Here is a 21,028-nt window from a genome sequence, read left to right on the forward strand (position 1 = left end):
CCTACTTTTCTACAACTATATCCAACATGACATTTATTAGTTGCTGAATTTGTCTGAAATTACTGTCATCAAATATTCATTTAATAACACTAAGCACAAAGGCTGTTCTGTTTGGCACTCCCTCAGGTGTCAGTAATGATGGCTTTCTCAGGCTCTCCAGGAAAATATGACAAGTACAATTAGCTGATTTCAACTCATTCTCACTCCCCTTTGTGTGAACACTAATAATTGTAGCTCTCATGTGCCAGACAAGTGAAAAGCACAATGCAGTGAGACCGGGAATAACCTTACCCTGCATGACTGGCTTCGACTATACACTGGGGTCACTGAGTCCTCTCATATGAACGTTATCCAGGTGACCGCTCCTGCTGGCGTGGGTCTGGGCCATAACAGGCGCGGGCCTACCTACGCATGCCAGACCCAGCTTTGATTTGTTCCTGAGTGATCTGGGTTTGTACAGCTGCTTTTGAGGAACGCCTAAGCAAGCCCTTGAGAGATCAGCTAGCGCTCTTAGATGCGTATGCTCCTCTCTCTCTCTCTCTCTCTCTCTCTCTCTCTCTCTCTCTCTCTCTCTCTCTCTCTCTCTCTCTCTCTCTTTCTCTCTCTCTCCCTCTCTCTCTCTCTCTCTCTCCCTCTCCTATCTCTTCCTCTCTCTCCTGCTGTCAACCTCTCCCGTCCTCTCTTCTACTATTCCTCCCTTCTCACTCCTCCTCCGTTCTCTCCTCTCATCTCATCTCTCCCCTTTTTCTCTCCCCCTCTCTCCACTCCTGTCTTCGCTCGCCGCTCGAAGCCGTCCGAGCCCAGGGGGAGCCGATAAACACGCTCCCCCCACATCAAAGCCCAGAAACGGGAGCAGGGCAACAGCCCCCCCCCCCCCCCCCCCCCCTCTCCAGGGCAACCACTGTTTGTGTGGGCAGGAGAAGGAGAGCGGGAGGGAGGCAGAGGGAAGCAGAGTGATCGAGTGAGGACAGAGAAAGAGAGAGAGAGAGAGAGATGTAAAGAGGGAAGAGGAAAGGGCGAGTGAGGAGAGAGAAAGAGTGAGAGGGAAAGGGAGAGATTGAGGATAAATGACAGGATACAGGCATAGAGGAGTCTAAGGCAGGCGAGAAAAGAAAAGGCACAAACACTGCATGAAAGAGAAAAAAACAGAAAGACAGCTACAGAGAGACAGACAGTCAGAAATACATATATAAACACAGACAGAGATACAGGCTGATAAGAGAGCGAGACAGTCACAGAGACAGACAGACAGACCTAGAGACAGACAGACAGGTTGGGAGTGTACCTGGGATGCTCTGTCTGTGGGAGGTGAGGGAGTTCTCTGTCCCTGCTGAGTCCTTATTCCCCTTTGAGTAAGGGCTGTCATCTGGAAAGAAGAGGAGACACACAACACACAGCAAGGTTACACGCCTGACACACACAGACACACACACACACACACACACTCACACACACACACACTCACTCAACTTGTGACATACTACGCAGAGATAGAGGATCACAGCTGTGATGAGAAAGTCATCATAGTAAATGGATCAGCTGGCTGTGTTCTCATATGACATGACATCATATGTATAAAAAGACCAAACTTCTCATCACCAACAAAACCAGTGTTCAGTCTTGCATCATCTGGAAGACGTAACATTCTACATCTTCTTAGTACATCATCTTGAACATTTTCAGCCTGGGTGCAAAGTATGCACCTGTTTTTGCAAAAGAAATAAAAAATCTTTTACACCACGACACCACCACAAACAAACTTTTACACCATGTTACATTCTCAATTGTTCAAAAGCTCCTCTCCGATAGAAGTTATACCCCTTTTGTCTATCTCCATTCTCTGTCATGCAGGCAACCCCAGCTCAGCTTGATCCTCGTAGCGCTGCTTGCTAACAGCGCTAAAGCATCTGAGAAGCATTCATCAACAACAAAACCCATTACTGCACATTAGCACTCTCCAGACATTTCCGTCCTCTCCGGCAGTGCTGTGCGGCTGTCAAGAGGAACCCAAGCAAAAACAGGCCATCATTTCGAGGGGGATGAATAATTCATTCATTTTTTTTTTTAACTCGACACATAAATTAGTGCATTTTTCTCCTCTCCACACCTCACACACACACAAACACACACACACACACACACAAACACACACACACACACACACACACACACACACACACACACACACACACACACACACACACACTCCCGATGCTCTAGGTCTGTCATCAATAATCATCCTGGGAGTTCCCTTGTGGTTGCCATTAAACTCTTCATCTAGTCCCTGATACCCACAAGGTAAAAACAATTAATACCCTCAGACAGGCAGAACCACTACAAGGGCAGCAGATAGGGCCTGCTGATGAGCTCAGGCCCCCCTGTCAGGATCTCTGAGTGCTGTGGTGGCGACAGCGTTTCATCACAGTGATGTTCGTTTAAGGGCCTCCAGAGGAGAATCACAGAGCTGAGTGTTTAGCTGGGAAAAGAGATACGCGGGTACAAAAGTGAATACGTCTCTCTCTCTTTTTTTTTGATCAAGGCTGGTGTGCCAGTGGAGAGGTGCTTCTGAGCGAGCCTCCCATTCCATTTACACACCGAGTGTGCACTGGGCCAGGTGTATTCGCGCTTACACAAACACGCAGACACAAACACACACACATAAATCCTCATGTAGACACTCACAGACACCCAGTCACTCATTCTCTCCTTTCACACAGATACACACACGCACACACGCACACACATACCTGCACTGCCCACAGGCATACCAAACCCATGGTGTGTAGAAAATGTGCTTAACAAGCCTACTATTGAGAGATCACCCTGCTACATGTACAGCCTCGGGCTATCAGCAACACTGATACCAATCAAATCTCTTCTGCACAGAAGCACGCGCGCCCGACACCTGTGGATTCACAAGGAGCTCGTACGTCAAGACCTGACAGGTGTTGAGCATAGCCACAAAACCACATTCTGACACGAGTACTCCTGAGTCACCCAAAAGAGCTGTTAGTTTAATAATATATGCCCTGCCATGTTCTAAGGCTTCCATGCGCCCAGGGAGCCCATGAATCACACCACCCTCACTTAACCCCGTCCCCTTACAGCAAAGCTACACCAGGCGCGTAACTGAAGCGTTCCGTTCGCGTTTTGTCTGCTGCAACAATTAGCTTCCATTATAATCAATGGAAGTAGCTACACCAGACGTGACAGTGGGGCGTACGTTCGAAAAAAATAGACCATTCATCTCAAATGGATTTTACGCGTCGCGAACTGAACGCTTCAGTTACGCGCCTGGTGTAGCTCATACCTTAGACTTAAGAGTATCACTGACTACAGGTGGATAGGAGAGAGCAAGAGAGACACCAACAACAAAAAGAGGGAGAGAGAAAGAAGTACAAAGAGGGAGATAAAAGAAAGGGAAAATTAAGAACAGGAGAGAAAGCCAGAAAATGAGAGGGTGTGTGATATGGAAAGAGTGTAAGATGGTGTGAGGACAGGAGAGGATGGAATAAGAGAAAGATAGAGAGAGAGAGAGAAAGAGAGAGAGAGAGAGAGATAGAGAGAGAGAGACGGAGGGTGTGAGTATTTGGTGACTTCTCAAGATATTTTCCCCCCTAAAACTTTCTCCGACTTCCCCCTGCTCTGTGTGCTTCAAAGCCAAGGCTCATTAGTCCAGTCTAAGGGGAGAGGAGCAGGGTGGAGAATGAGTAATTAAAATTCACACATACACTACAACCCAAACGCACCATAAAAAAAGTCCTCCAAGAACCCTCCACTCCATACTCAAAGATATGAAAATGTCCCTTGAACGTGGCCAGCAGTGGTACACAGTGAGTCGGGTTCACAGCAGGGCGCTGTTGCCTGCAAACTATTTCACACAGCTCTTGTTACAGCCCTTGCAACTGTACTAGCAAGCATGATCTGGTCAGTAAGAAAGAGTCTTTATAAACTCTCTATTCTGCAAAAAAACAGGGTTGTGGACAAGTTAGGATCAGAACAGAATGTGTTTGATGTTGTTATATTAAGCGGTTATGGAGGAACTTCTCAAAGTTTGTCTTTACTGTACTGTGGGTTGTATACAGTGACTGACACCACTCAGCAGCCAGAGAAGCCAAAACACGCAAACACAGAGAGGCGTTGACACACCTACATACAGACACACATTCTGAAACCACGGCCCACTACATACACACACACACACACACACACACACACACACACACACACACACACACACACACACATACACGCACACACACACATGCAAATGCAAACACAAACACTCATACATACAGGCACATGCACACACATACATACACACACACACACACACACACACACGCACACACACACACACACCCCAACACACCCACCCACACAAACACACACACAAAGGAGCTCTGAATCTACGACCCCCCCACACACCCTCAACTACAAAGCTGCAGTCAAGACGTGTCAGATCTCAGCATGGCAGCATGATCCACCTCAGCCCGGCTCTCAGCCACACCTGGCCCAGAGCTGGGCCGTCTCTGGGTCTCTGGAAGCTCTTTCAATCCGCACGCTTTTAAAAAATAATAAAAAATAAGAAACACTTCACTTCGCCAGTCACCTATCAAAAAAGCTGATTTATTCCTGGTGTTCCACCTCGCTTATGAAGCACTGAGTCACCAGTTTTTAACACCCTGTCTATTCGGGAAAAGAAAAGACAGACAGAAGCTTAGCTGCACCACCACCAAAGTATGTACTGCATCTGAAAAGCAGAAAGAGAGAAAGAGGGAGAGGGAGACAGTGTGTGTGTGTGTGTGTGTGTGTGTGTGTGTGTGTGTGTGTGTGTGTGTGTGTGTGTGTGTGTGTGTGTGTGTGTGTGTGTGTGTTTGAGAGAGAGAGAGAGAGAGAGAGAGAGAGCTGACACATTGTAAAAAATATGAAAACCAACTTAGTCAAAGAAAGGATTAAGGTTTTCAATCTGTCAGCAATGTTATTTTCCTTGGCTATGCACACAATGATTTTGACATAATTATGTTTGTACTTAAATATGGTGTTTAGGAATTGTCCGTTACTACAACATACATATTACATAACTCCTCAGTTGTCTTATTAGGCTATTCACCAACAATACAATGCCATAATGAACCCCTTTATCATCAAACAACTGCCCTGTGCTCTGTTGATGCTGCTGCTGCTGTGTGTGTGTGTGTGTGTGTGTGTGTGTGTGTGTGTGTGTGTGTGTGTGTGTGTGTGTGTGTGTGTGTGTGTGTGTGTCTGGCAGTGATTGTGTGTGTGTGTGCATGTGAGTGTGTATGAGTGTTTGCGGTGTGTGCATGCGTGTGTACAAGTGTGTGTGTGTGTGTGTGTGTGTGTGTGTGTGTGTGTGTGTGTGTGTGTGTGTGTGTGTGTGTGTGTTTGTGTGTATGCATGTGAGTGTGTGTGTGTGTAGGGGGGGGACTTTGTACATGCAGCATTTAGAGTGAGGGACAGTTCTTGAGTCATCGGTTTGTGCTGTGCTGCAAAGTCAAGTAATTAGTGTGGGGCTTAATGAAGGGACTGCGCTGGTGAAAGGTTGGGTTGCCCTCCCTCATTCAGTGCTAATTAGTCCACACTATCACACACCAGCAGCACACAGACACACAGCAAGACAGCCAGGCCTGCAGCACAACTGATAGCTCTCGCTGTCACTAGCATGTCTACACACACACACACACACACACACACACACACACACACATGTGCGAACACATGCGCGAACACATGCGCGCACGCGCACACACACACACACACACACACACACACACACACACACACACACACACACACACGTACACACACACACACACAGATGTGCGAACACATGCACGCACACACACACACAAACACACACACACACACACACACACACAAACACACACACACACATGCACAAAGACACTCACACATACAGTAAAGACACACATAGATGGCCATAAACTGACATCTGTGCATAAAACAATTAAGCACATAAATACCAAAACCCTAAGGTCATAAACACACAGACATACACACATAAATTCTGCAAATTGCACACACAGACCAACATTGAGACAAGCTCACCATAATACCATCATGGTAGCCATAATGATGGCCATAATCAGAAAGGGAAAGCTATAGTATACTTCCTTTGTGCCCCGATGTTGTGTTCTCAATGCCAATCTATAAAGCCTGTTACAGAAGCAGAAACAGCACAAACTCCTCTCAAAACATTTATGTGCCTTATGTGCCTTGTTTGCCAAGTGAATCCTGCCACAAACAAATATGTCATCGATCACCAACACGCTCAGTTATTACTGTCAATATGGTCCTGCACTATGTTCGTGATGTACTTTATGTACATTGCTTTGTCTTTTTATCCACCTTATTCACAAAACCCTACTCCCGTCCGGTTCTCATTGTTCGCCCATTCTGTTTACATTCTAACTTAGTGCAGTCTCAGCAGGCTACCTAGAATATGCCTCAACTTATATTTCTTTCGAAATGCTGACAATTCTGCACTCAATATGGATATTCTACTTAATATATGACTGACAAAAAAATATAAAATATAAAAGTTTGCTTTTACATGGCTTAGGATACGTCAAGCACTGTGTACCGCCATATTCAAGTCAATACAATGCAGCTTTGGCCGGAATTAGAAAACCATATTTCTGAATACTGAGGTGCCATGGCCACACTTATTGTTGGCTCAGGAATATATAATATATGGATATAACCTGTATATTGCTTCCTATATCTGCATATTGTTTGCTTATTGTGCTCTATCTGTATCTACTGTAATATGTCTGTGTATACTGAATGTGTGTGTTGTCTATATATTGTCTATTTACTGTATACAAGAGTGAAACCAATGGCCACAGCCAGATTCCTTGTATGTGTGAAATTCGACTCTGACTGATATAGACAAGATCAAGTTACCGGTACTTATGAGCTCACAGACCAGCTAGCATGCTTACCTGCATTGATTTGCTATTGCCTACCTTTTAGAATGGCAGTAGAGGAGCACTACCTGCTACAGACAGTATAATCCTCCACCATCTGACAACCTGTGTGTGTGTGTGTGTGTGTGTGTGTCTGTGTGTGTGTCCTCTTAACCAGAGACTTTCTAATGAGGAGACACAGCACTCAAAAAATCCTCCATAGAAATGCATGGGGTTAGTTTGTAACGCCAATATGGCCGTTGTCTACACATATCTTCCCTTCCTCGGCAAAACGTCAACATGTGAATACATTGAGCCAATCATATGTTGTGTTGTGAAGACATCTTCCCAATCATGTGTTGTGAACTCGCCACTGGAGCAAGATTGGTGTCGTGAAGCCTTGCGCACGCGCATTTCTGCTGAATAGGATGCCCGATGAGTGCCCAAAAAGTGTTGCTATATGGCCGCTGAGTGGAGGGACTTGCCTAAAAGGACTTTGTCTTAACTAACCAAAATTACATAGTCATGCTAACATCCCTCCCACCCAACATTTCTCACGATCAGAGAACACAGGGGTTGTGCAGTGAAGAGCACTTGGAACATCACGACACAGACCCCCCAACCCCCCAACACACACACACAAACACCCTGAACACACAAACATTACCCGTACACCCATCTCACCTCATACCGTGTGTTAGGGACAGGCAGTGAAAGTGTGTGGGAGGGATTCCATTAAGATCAAAGCCAACAGACACACACCGCAACACACACGGCAACACAAAACACCACACTACCCCACCAGTGAACAAACAAGACTGCCTGTAAGTGTGTCGGCATAGATTAGCATGAGGCAGTTTAGCATGCAGCAGGAGGTCCGTCATGCATGTGTGGATATTTGTGTGTGTGTGTGTGTGTGTGTGTGTGTGTGTGTAGTGAGGGGAGGCTATGGGAAGGATGTGTTTGTGCATATATGTGTGTGTGCGTCTTTGGTTAGGGCCATTAGATGTATGTGTGTGTGCATTTTGTGCATGTGTGTATGTATATGTGTGCATGCACGTGTATGTATGTGTATTTCTGTGTGTGTGTGAGTTAGAGAGAGAAAGAGAGACAGGGAGAGAGAGAGAGAGAAAGAGAGAGAAATATGTGTCTTCAAGCATAAGGTCCAACCACAAAGCCTCAACTGCTAGAACTGATTATGTATTTCAGTAATTTGTTACTTAAATTGTTGCTTGATGAAGCGCCATCGTGCATACTGTAGAAAAACATCATATTTCCACACTAGTCAGTAAAGCATGTATCTATCATTCACATCTTTACTTAAGCCAATTCTCTCAGCAGTTCTGATTGGGATAGAGAGAGGCGAGAAAGAGTGATTTAGATGATGCAAAGACATACTGTAGGTTCTTCATTACTGTAACACAAAGCACAGATTGATTTCTGTGGGTAGGAGAGGGGAGCATAGTTTGAGTGGACCAGCATTCATCCTTGTTCGCTTAAAAAGTACTGACCAACTGGGAAGCACATACACTGAAGATTTATAGCCACATTATAGTTCTGCCCAGTACTGTAAACTGCTTTGGGTTACAGTATGTGTCTGCTGAAGGAATAAATGTAATGTAAATGTCAAAGCCATCAGACACACACCCAAACACATATAAATGTTCTTGACTTGCCACTTTGACTCAATTGACTTCTAACAACCATACCATCCAAATGGGCCTATTCAAATCTGAGCAGGAAAACATTTTTCTCTAAATCCCCTATCCCCAACTCCCACCCCCACCCCCATACACAAACTATAAACCTCTCTACTATCTGGTACTAGGACTCAAAGAACATATATTACTTTATTTTTTTTCAGAGTTTGCCCCTGAGTTAGAGCCTGCTATCACTACAGGCAGGCCCAGCCTGCATGCAAACACACACACACAGAGGTATAAAGAGAGATACAGACACACACAAACAGATAAAAAATTTAATATATATCGACGGGAATAGATGATCGTACCTACCCTCACACGTGCGTGCACACACACACACACACACACACACACATACACACACACACACACACACACACAGTAATCTCAATGCAGAGTGACAGGTATAAAGAGAGATACAGACACACACAAACAGATAACAAATTTAATATACATCGACGGGAATAGATGCTCGTACCTACCCTCACACGTGCATGCACACACACACACACACACACACACACACACACACACACACACACACACACACACACACACACACACACACACACACACACACACACACACACACACACACACACTGAGAGTAATCTTAATGGCATAATGGCAGATACAAAGATACAAACATGTTCAAACACACAGGCACACACTGATAGCAATCTTAGTGCACAGTGAGAAGTATATATGCAGACACACAAGCAGTCAGACAACCACACACCTATTCGCAAATACACAGATGGTAAACTTACAGAGAGAGAAAGAAGGAGAGAGAGAATAAGGTGTCCATATTCTGTGCTCAGCATGTAATAAACCCCAGAAAATGCCATTCAAATAAAAGGGTGTAAAGGTTGTCAGAGCTTTAATTGGAGCTCTGAACAATAAACCCCACAACTACTGTAGGAAAAAGGACACTCAGATGAGGAGAGCAGAGTAGGAGAGTGAAGATGCCATCCCACACCCCTTGCTCTTTATCATGTTTACAAGTCTAACACTTACATGCACATACAAGTATACACATACACACACACACACGGCTAGATTTGTGGATAAATTCTAAAGAGTCAGAGTAAAAGAGAGAGAAGAAAATATCTAAGGTCAAATGATGGTGCTGGAACATTCTATAGTCTATGAGGACTGATGGGAGATGGTGTGATTGAGACCTGTAGCACACCCACCCAAACGTTCCCATGCATGAACTGCAATCCCATGCAACTCAACGAAGGGCTGTATACTTATGGTTGAGGCCAAGAAAATGTAATAACCAGCCTATTTACTGGTGCCTCATTGTTGGCAACAAACCACTGTGATTGTAAGGATGTCCAATGTACACTCCTCTGTGAACAAAACTGCCTAGGCAACAACACACGCAATCTCCAGCACCAAAAGAGTGCACGAGTTGTCATTTTCCACATTGTGATAAGGCAACAGAGTGTGCAATTACGCGTGGCCTCTCCTCGCCACGCGCCCCGAGTTGCATGGTTAAACAAGCAAGCATCTGGCAAACAAGCCACAATTAGCATAATGACTAGTGACAAATCACTGGCTTTTTTCAATGTCTGCAATTAGGCATGGACAGGACTTGAGGAGGAGGACATTTTGTGAGCCCCTGCACTTGTTGTGATACATCCTGAGTAGGATGTTAGGAGAAGCGACGGGATACTGTAAAAATCATTACGGCGGAAGATTCACACCGAAACCCCACACCAAGTCAGTGCAGTGTGGAGTGTTGAATGAAGGAGCACAAACTCGCCACAAAATGTGTGATTGTGAGAGACAAAATACTGAGACCCTGCAATTCAGCAATGGGAAAAAATGACTCAAAGGTATAATCATTACGATACCCACTCGACTCAACAGTGAGAAAAAGTGTGTGTGTGTGTGTGTGCGTGCGTGCATGAGTGAGTGAGTGAGTGAGTGTGTGTGTGTGTGTGTGTGTGTGTGTGTGCGTGTGTGTGTGATACTGTGAAGGGTAGGAGAAAAGTGACGAATGAATGAGAGAGAGGAGAATGAACACAAGATGGAGGATTGTGAAAAGGGAGGTAGAGGAGAGAAGAGTGGGGGAGTGAGGGAAAGAAAGATAAAGTGGAGGAATGAGAGAAGAGTGGGGGAGTGAGGGAAAGAAAGATAAAGTGGAGGAGGGAGAGAAGAGTGGGGGAGTGAGGGAAAGAAATGTAAAGTGGAGGAGGGAGAAAGATCATGAGGGAGGTAGTGCTGGAAGAAGAAATACGAAGAGGAAGATGAAGAAGAAGGAGGAGAAAGAAGAAGAAGAGGAGGAGGAGGTGGAGGAGAAGGATGAAGAGGTTGGAGGAGGGGGAGGTGGAGGAGAAAGAGGAGGAGAGAGACCATAGAACAATGGGAGTGGGGAAGGGTGGAGAGACAGGGAGTGGAGGGTTAAAAGAACAGAAATAAGCAAATGAAAAGATGACCAAAGCAGACAGAACTAGATGTACCGCAGAGCGGTACAAAATATGACCGCCGCCCAGTCCAGCACATTTTTCCCACAAAAATAAGTCACGCTGAAAGCCATATATGATTCTAACTGTCTCACTGAATTGCATTATGCACAATCAATTCTTACTGGTATCTGCTAGACAACAAGTACCAAAACATGATTAGTTCATAGATTTCACATGTAAAATACATTTTATACAACCCCACCCCCATCTTGCCTGTTCATAATTCTGAGAAATTCTTGAATTGTGTGCATGTGTGCGTGTACATGTTTATGTGTATGTGTATGTGTGTGTGGGCGGGAGTGTGTTTGTGTGTATGTATGTGTGTGTGTGCATGTGCTTGTGTGTGTGCCTGCGTATGTGCCTGTGCGTGTGCACGTGCATGCATGCGTACATATGTCTACTGTGTGAGTATGTGTCATACACAGTGGCGCAAAAAGTGGGTATGCGCTATATGCGGCGCATAGGGGCACAGCTCCATGGGGGCGCCAAAGCGATGGTAAAAAATAAATAAATAATATATTTGGTATTTTCTATATGTAGACTGCTGTCCGTTTCTAAATCATTTCAACATTTTCTCAATGTTCTATAACATTTTAGAGGACTAACAAGCTAGAGTAGGCACCCTATCTCATAAGATTCCATCATAGAATTTTGACATAGAAGAGGGAGTGGGGGCGCCGTGAGCGCTGGACGAGCAGATAGGCCTACGAGTAGTGAGTTGCCGTCTATGGAAAAAGATGGATACAGCAAAAAAAGCTGAAAAAATATAAAAAGAAAGAGGGAAAAGGAGATGGCATGTCAAGGGGATGCAACAGCAGTTAAATAAGTGGACGGTGAAAGGCAACAGGTAGGATTTAAAGTGATGAAGTCTGTACTTGGAGGCTTGCAAATATGAATGTTAACAGACTAACTAGCGTTTGTTAAGCAAAATGCCGATTGAAACATAGCCTATTCCATTCAGATAGCTAGGTGGCTACCATGCTCATACTGTACTTTTAATGGCCAACTGCAAACAGAAATGTCATGCTAGCAGCAACTCATTACATGTTTCCATATCCTAACAATGAAGGCTCCTTGTAATAACTTAATATTGTGTTGTCAATGGTGCAATGACCCCTGGAACCCTGGAGGCAAACATACGCAAAAAATTGGTCATCCTAGGCCCTACGGTTCTCAAGATATTCACAGAAAACTCTGTTGGTGTACGGTCACTAAATGTATGCATAAATTATTTTATTGTATTGTAATTTTTTGCTTTTTAATTTTTAACTAGGTGGCGCTATACATGAAATGAGTGGTTATGGAATGGGTTGACATGGCCCCTTAAGATCAACATACAAAAAAAAGGTGGTCCTCCTAAACCCTACGGTTCTCGATATATTCACAGAAAACTGTGTCTGCCCTACCCTCCTTTCAGGGGGTCCAGTCCAGCGGCGGGGCTACAAATGAAAACGAAAAATGATGGTTCCATGCTATCCATGTGGGGCTACATGCCCACCAAGTTTCGTGTACCCCGGTCTTTCAGTGTCCCGGGAATCCTTGACGGAAATTTGGGCATGCGAAAAAAAAAAAAAAAAATCTGACTAAACCTATATGACCGCCGCTTCACTGCGCTGCGGTCATAATAAGATGGAAAGGGGGATAGGGTAAAAAAGCAGAGGTGAAAAAGGGGAAGAAAACGGAGAGAAGGAAGAGGATGTTGGGATGATGGAGTAGAGAAAGAGCAGGCAGCGAGAAAGAGAAAACATGAACCAGAGGGAGCACTAGGCCAAAGCAACAGCAACAGCAACAGCAGTAAGAGCAACAGCACCAGCGGGGCTTGTGAGCAGCCGTGTCTGACAGTCTGTTTGGGGACCTGCTGCACATAAACAGTCTTATCAGCCTCCCACTCCTCTCCTATCTACGCCTCTTCCTCCATTGCTCTGTCCTGCTATCTTCCCCTGTGTTCCGTATCTGTCCATCCCTCGCTGTCCCCACACTATCTCACCGTCTCGGAGATAGAGAAGCATCACCCCCACTCTGCTCACCTCTCCTGTCTGACTCTCTCTCTACCTCCCTCCCTCTCTCTCTCTCTCTCTCTCTCTCTCTCTCACTTTCACTCTATCTCTCATTCCTCTTCTTCTGTCTCCATCTTTTCAGTCTTACTCTCTCCTCCTCCTTCTCTTCCTCCATCTCTACCCACTGGGAGAGCATTAGCGAGGGTGCTGTTGCATGACTCCAGCTTCTGTTCCAGCCCACAGCAAAGCCTCTCCTCTCCTCTCTCGTCGTCCCCCATCGTGTCCTACCCCCACCTCTTCCCTCCTCTCCTCTCGCTTCCTATTCTCTCCTCTCCTCCTCTCCTCCATCTCCTCTCCTCTCCACTCCTCTACGCACTCTTCTCTCCTCTCCCCACCAATGCTCTCTCCTCCACTTCATGCCTGCCTCTCAGTGTGGACTAACATGATTCATAACTTGAGTTCACAGCCTGCCGAGGGGAAACACATAACAGCATCCCTGGATAGCCATGTGTTGCAACAACTACCAAATCTGTCCATTATGAACTATATTGGATAGGGACGTGCCACAAATTGGTCTAGATGAGTTAATAAGGTGTGCTGGTTGTCTGACTTCTAAACTAAACACTGCACACATACAGTACAAATACTTTAAAACCACCAGTGGACAACTTTGGTGGTCTTTAGGAACTATTACTGTAATATCCATGTTTTAAGGAGCAGTATTTCATTCAAGGATACAGCAAGGATACAGTCTGTGACGGACTGATCTGGCCAATCCACCCCCTGATCAGAACCACTCCACTTCACAATCAGTGGCATCTTGGGTAATTAAGCTCTTATTAAGGACGCTAGTAATTTGCATTCTTTCATTATAATTGTTTCACAGTGAAGTGGACTGTGCAAAATTACACTCTAAAAATGCCAACAACTTGAGGTGTGTGATTGCTTCTGTCCACTGTGATAAGTGCGAACTAATGGAACAGAATAATTACCACACACAAGGAGCATTCAGCAAAAATGCCTACTCTCTCACTGTTTCTGAGCGCCTGAGGGTTTAATGCTACCATCAAGTATGAAGATATGGAAGAAGTAATATAATCAGAAATCAGAAACTGGAACTAGCACAGAAACTATACACACAGCACACAATTTCACATCCTTAAAATCTCAATGAAAATAATAAAGTGAAGTATATGATTTACAAATGAGTAGATTTGAAATAAAGAAATAATACAGTATTTGATATGCCACTTTGCAACAAGGGTTAAAATGTTGGTAAGAATTTCTTCACACCCACGCACACATTGTTGAGCTTACCAAAGCTGGTCTTCATCTCTCTCCTCAGACCACACAGCATGTTGTGTCTTTACACGGTCAGTAACGATCACCAGAAACACACACAAGTCTCACTGCCTGGTCAAGCAGAGTTGCGGTAACTCTTTACAACACAGTGCGTCCACTCCCACAGACAAGCTCCCTCATATCCTTTCGCCACTCTCTCTCTCTCTCTATCTCTCTTTCTATCTCTCTCTCTCTCTCTCTCTTTCTATCTCTCTCTCTCTATCTCTCTTTCTCTCTCTCAACTCTTTGCTCCTTTCTTTCTAGGAGTGAAAGAGAGTTCAATCGTTGCTGTAGATCGTTGCAGTGAGCCTCTCACAAATCCTGTTCTAGCTTACACACACACTCTCCTCCCTCTCTCTCACCTTCTCTCTCTATCACACACACTCACACTGTCTCTCAGTGTGACACTCTGTCTCACATACACACACACACACACACACACACACACACACACACACAGAAGTGCCGCCCACAGTACCCACTCCAGTGTCAGTCCTCACTCTTTGCCAGTCTTTGGCTCCTGTGAGAGTGTAGTGCTTGTTGAAAATAACCTTCTTCCATTCACATTCACCTGGTGGGCAGCCCGTCCTCTGAAAAAGTCGACAACAATTCCTCAGCAACTCGGCAGCATGAGGTATACCAGCATAAAGACACAGTTTCACAGGTTTCAGGAGAGGTCCGCACCAAAAAAAAAAAAAGAAAGAAATCAATCACTTTTACTGAATGAGTGGCTTAACCAAAAGCCACTAAATGAACTGTGGCACTCCTCAGATAAAAGGGGGAGGCGGGTCAGAGACTGAAAGACAGAAAGAAAGAAGGATAGACAGATAGAGGAATAGAGAAGAGGGGTAACAAAAGAATCTTTCTCCCTCCATCCCAGTTTTTCTGTCTCCCACTGGCCCCTTTCTAAAGGAGCTGCGTGTCTCAGATCCTCTTCCATGCCTCTAAATCATGCACACACACACACACGCACACTCCCTCCACACATGCAGTCTCTCTCTCTCTCCCTCTCTCTCTCACACACACACACACAATCCTCTTTTCTCTCTGACACTCAAACACACACTCAATCTCTCTCTCTCTCACACACACAGACACACACACACACACACACACACACACGCACACACACTGCTTTGAGTCCTATTGGCTATCAATCTGTTGTGACCGGACAAAAAAACACTGATATAATTCCCCCCCCACCCCCCCCTCAACCTCCCAAGCCCTGCCCCCTCCTCTTGCCACACCCACACCCACACAATTCCTTTCACTCTCTGACACACATACACACTCTCACACAAACACACACACACACACATCACCCCATGCCATCTCCGCCACACTACCCTACAGCGCCTGATGACAAACATGCTCTTCCGTGGCAAGGCATATGCCACTGCTCCTGTGACTCACACAGCTCCTCTGAGTCCTCCCCGGTCCTTTGCCACAACGTGATGCGTTACTTACAACCCAGAGACAAAACCCATGCAACCCCCACTCCATAACGACATCCCACAGCAGCACGTGTGCACAACACAGCAACGCATGACTTCAATGAGTACATCAACGGTCAGCCATCAAATGCACAGACCATAACAGAGCCACATGATTAACCTGATCCATGAAATGCACAGTGTACAAGGGGCTTGACTATTAACCACGGAATGCAGTCTATACCACATGATCAGAGGGTGAAGTCTACTGCTTCTGTCCAGGTAGACTCTTAAAACAAATGTGTTGAAAATAACACAACTTGCGTTGTTTTTTAACACATCTCTGTGTCCAAATAGGGACAACACATTAGTTTTAAGAGTGTACAGTGATCACATTTAAACCCACTGTAAACTCTAAAGTCTTGTGGAAATGGTCTGTCAGGCCCAGGTCAGGTCCAACAGTGTTTGCAGGGGCATGGGAGTCAGAAGGAGGCTATTAACCTATCTAAGCCCAGGATTTAAAATGACAGCTCGATTACATTTTAAACCGTGTCCATGCTGTGAAGGAAATTAGCATAAAGGCAATAAAATCTTGACTAAGGAGTAGCACTACAGTATGTTACTTGCCAGGGGTCAGCACAATGAGATACAGTAATGTATGCCCCAGACCTTGGACAAGTAAGCCTACCTTGGTCAGCGTGTGGTCTACAGAGAGATTCCTGTGACCCAGACATCCATATTAAAACGAGTGTAAATTATCTAGCTTACACTTCAAGCATATCTACCGTTTGTAAAGATAAAGAAATAAAAATCCTGACTCTGGCCACAAATAATCCCTCTGTACTGTTTAGTGCTATTTGCAAAAAACGCTACCAAACAGCCGTGCACTGAGTGCTGGAATGTTCTCCCAGCTGGAGGCGATATTGCTGTAAGAATCTGGGAACATTCTCTGAGGGAGAATTATTTCCTCATCCTCTTTTCTCCAAATCTGACTGAAGTCACTTTCCCTTCCCTGGCATGACAGACTGTCAGCATAAATCCAGGAGGGTTAAGTCTCTCCTCTTTCACCCCGTGAAACTCTATCTCCAGTATTAGCCACCTGGGTGTTTCACAGACTCAATCCTCAGCAGAAAATGCCTCCATAGGGGCCTACTCCTGCTTCTGCTTCAGTTGTAGTTCCCTCTGAGTTCCTCAGCAGACAAAGGTAGGTCCCATTTTTAGGATACTTTTTTTTAAAGAGATTTTTAAGTTCTAAGTACAAACTACATATTTCATGTTTACCCATTTCATTTCATGTGCAAACATCAAGCCTAACCTTACCCACAAGTACAACACATTCTAACTAAAAGAATAGGTACACTGTACTTAACGATTAACTGGATATAAAATGGAGCCAAATATTTAGCATGTACACACAATAGTACTATTTAGCCTATGCTAACTCCAACACAGTGTTAAACCAAAGTCACTTCTTGTGAGCAGTGTGGGGCTCCATGACACAAAGTGTTCCTGTGTTTCTTCAAAGCAGGTAGAGCATGGTGTCAACACCATCAAAATCATGATTGACACACAAAGAACATATATACTGATATTGACACATATACTGCTAAACATTTGGAAAAAAGCTTTTAAATGAATCAATGCCAACGCAAGGTTTAAACTGCCCCCCTCACAACTGATAGATAAACAACGCCAGGCATAACCATGATACACATAGAGCTTGCATTGTTTCCAATACAATAATACTGGTTTGGCAAAGGCACTTCTGATTCAATAACAACATTTAGCACACAAACCAGCCGTTCCCTGTGGGCCTTAAACTCCATTACTAATAAATGCTGATACACTCGGCGCCTTACATAAAGTCACAAGAATTACCACAAAGGACCCGAGTATGAAATATTATCAATTAGGCCCCGTAGGCACAGGGCATGCCTTTCATGAAACACTGTGCGGTAATTGATAAGACTTCATAAAAAGTAATGTGAGGGCCAGGCTAATTAATTTCAGAGAAATACACTGAGATGAAACGTGTGGGGGTAGGCGAGTTGTGAAGCTAAGGTAAACCCAAGAGGGATTAGAGAGGGAGAATTCATAATGACTACAGACGCACAGCAGAATTACAGCACCACACAGTCAGCCACGACAACATACAAACGCCACTCAAAGAGCCACTCAAAATTATCCATAGCCACCATAAACATTTCCCAAAGAGGTTTTATAAAGAACATACTGTAAGCATTCATAATTCAGATGACACACACAATAAAAATGATGCTAAATCACAACGTAAAAACGTCTGTGGGGTATACTATTTTAAGATGGTATAATACTTCAAGAACAACACATCTAAACAAACCCATCTGTGTTGTTCTCTAATATATTGGGAAGGTATTCAGCTTGAAACAGCTGAATGCGCTAGTTTTAGACCTTGTCTTTAAAAATAATGCAAGCTGCAGCAGTAATGAGCCTGTTGCTAGTTTGCCAGGTGATACGCTGTTTTCATCACAATATCTCTGGCTGACATGGTCAAAACTGCACGAAATTGAAAGTGTAGGATCATTATGACACCCTCCGAATGCATGCCAAGTTTTGTGTACTTTCGTTCATGGGGGGCCTTACAATAAAATAATTTATGTGTACATTTAGTGACGTACACCAACAAGGATTCCCGGGACACTGAAAGACCGGGGTACACAAAACTTGGTGGGCATGTACCCCCACATGGATAGCATGGAACCGTCATTTTTCGTTTTGATCTGTAGCCCCCCCGCTGGACTGGACCCCCCGAAAGGAGGGTAGGCCAGACACAGTTCTCTGTGAATATCTTGAGAACTGTAGGGACTAGGATGACCATTTTTTTCTGTATATTTGCCTCCAGGGGTCATGTTAACCCATTTCATTTGCACACATGTGCACAAACAGATACACACACACACACACAGTAATCATACGTATGACACATACTCACACAGTAGACATATGTACGCTTCCATGCACAGACACATACGCAGGCACACACACAAGCACGCACACACACACACTCACACACACACTCACCCACACACATAACATAAACATAACACAAACAATCAAGAATTTCTCAGAATTATGAACAGGCAAGATGGAGGTGGGGTTGTATAAAATGAATTTTACATGTGAAAATCTATGAACTAATCATGTTTTGGTACTTGTTGTCTAGCAGATACCAGTGAGAATTGAGTGTGGATAATGCAATTTAGTGAGACAGTTAGAATCATATAGGCCTTTCAGCGTGATTTCTTTTTGTGGAAAAAATGTGCTGGACTGGGCGGCGGTCATATTTTGTACCGCTCTGCGGTACATCTAGTTTTCCTTTGTTTCACCTAATAATAATTTCAGACTGAATACAGAAAATAATTGGCGACCCCACGGAAGTTTTTGGCGACCCCATTTGGGGTCGCGACCCCTAGTTTAAGAATCACTGCCCTACGGTAACAACCGAGACATGTGTATTGCAGTTTGGCTGGTGGTTATGTCGCCCGCGTACCACCTCCCATGGCCGAAACTGGCATTATGACACCTGTCGGGCTGTGGCTAGTAATTTAGCATGCTAATTCAGGTTGGTATATCTGCAGCACTATACCTTGTCATTTTTTAAATGACACCATCGCCCTAATTTCTTCTCATTCTTTTGATGTGTGTAGCTCATTTCTTGGATATTTTTACCTCAATTCTTACATATGGCACCTTTAAATGTGTCAGAGAAACTAGTATTGGGACTCTTATCAGATTTAGAAATGGAGGCACTTCAGGCCACTGTGACGTCACAGAAGTATATGAGCAAAATCATGTGGTAAATCACACTTCCTGATTTACTCCAACATTGACTTACATATCAAATGTATCCTCAGTGTCTCCAATCATTGATTTCAAAGACATAAAACAGAGAGGAATGAATGAAAAAAGGGTTGATGCAATTTATCATTAATGTAAGCCAAGGCAAGATTTTGATTTACAATGTGTTCAAATATGTATTTGTGGGTCCTATTTAAAGTGCCTCTATTTCTAAATCTATTAGAATTAGAATACCTTTATCCTAAAATGTATATTTGCTATAAAAATTGAGTTTAATTGTCCCACTAGCAGATGGGTCTGGAATAACTAAAGGTAGACAAATTTAAGAAGAAAATAAGGACACCTGGAGAATAGAAATACACTTGTAGCATCCTACACTTCAAATAAAGATACAATAAATAAATGAACAAATAAAATATCCTGACACAAATTTGTGCAAATGTTCTCCTGAGTCATAAGAGACTTTGAGGCTTTCATAGAGTCAGATTCTCCTCTTAGTATCTGTGCCAATTAAAGCTTCTCCTCTCCTCTCACACTCCCCTGTCAGGAGAGAGAGATGAGGGAGCAAGTGCACTCTGTGCCCTATACAGATGTGCTCTGTCCTGTCACTCGATCCCTTCTCTGCTCTCTCATATGATCTCATCGCGTCTGAGGCTTCACCATATGGTAAAATACACCCCCCCACACACACACACACACACAAACACACACACAGGACACTCATAATACTCCTGTGGCTGTGTAGTGATCGAGTTTCATATAATTTATTTATGATTTATACTACTCTTATTGTATGTTGGGGTGAGTTAAATGGGAGTAGGGCTGAGGAGGGGGGTCTGTCTATCTATCTATCTATCTATCTATCTATCTATCTACTGTATCTATCTATCTATCTATCTGTCCGTCCGTCCGTTCATCCGTCCATCATTCCGTTTGTCTGTCAGTCTATATGTTAACTATGAATATTTTCCCACACTGCATTAACTGAGGTTTCTGCTTTGTCAGACATTTTGCAGGAGAATCTAATGGCACCTCATTACAGCGGTTCATCACCAGCCTGCTTTCTTCCTTCAACACGCTTCCTTTCTGCTTTCTCCATTTAATGATGGCTTGAAAATCCAGAATCAGTATCGAAGCCATTAGGCAAGTAGCAGGATCTCGCTGCCTCAGATTCACAAACGGCTTGAAATGCAAATGGCGCTCGGCAAAAAGCTGTTCTCCTTTTTTTAACTAAATTAAGGTTGCTGTTGTACAAATCTCCCTTTCTCTCTCTCTTCTCCTTCTCTCTGC

At 44.2% G+C, this 21,028-nt stretch overlaps 1 protein-coding gene across 1 annotated transcript in view; it reads right to left on the minus strand.

Moving 5' to 3' along the window:
- Positions 1-21,028, minus strand: part of grip2b (glutamate receptor interacting protein 2b) — a 151,473-nt gene that overhangs the window by 78,477 nt on the left and 51,968 nt on the right. Inside the window, exon 2 of the mRNA XM_076268728.1 lies at positions 1,286-1,366. Coding sequence (XP_076124843.1) covers positions 1,286-1,366 — 81 coding nt within the window. The remainder of the gene's footprint in view (positions 1-1,285; positions 1,367-21,028) is intronic.

The sequence above is a fragment of the Alosa pseudoharengus genome, unplaced genomic scaffold, assembly GCF_046254945.1.
Source record: "Alosa pseudoharengus isolate Yale_2024_CS ecotype anadromous, Long Island Sound unplaced genomic scaffold, YU_APseudo_1.1 YU_APseudo_1.1_scf_5, whole genome shotgun sequence".
NCBI classification, from domain to species: Eukaryota; Metazoa; Chordata; class Actinopteri; order Clupeiformes; family Clupeidae; genus Alosa; species Alosa pseudoharengus.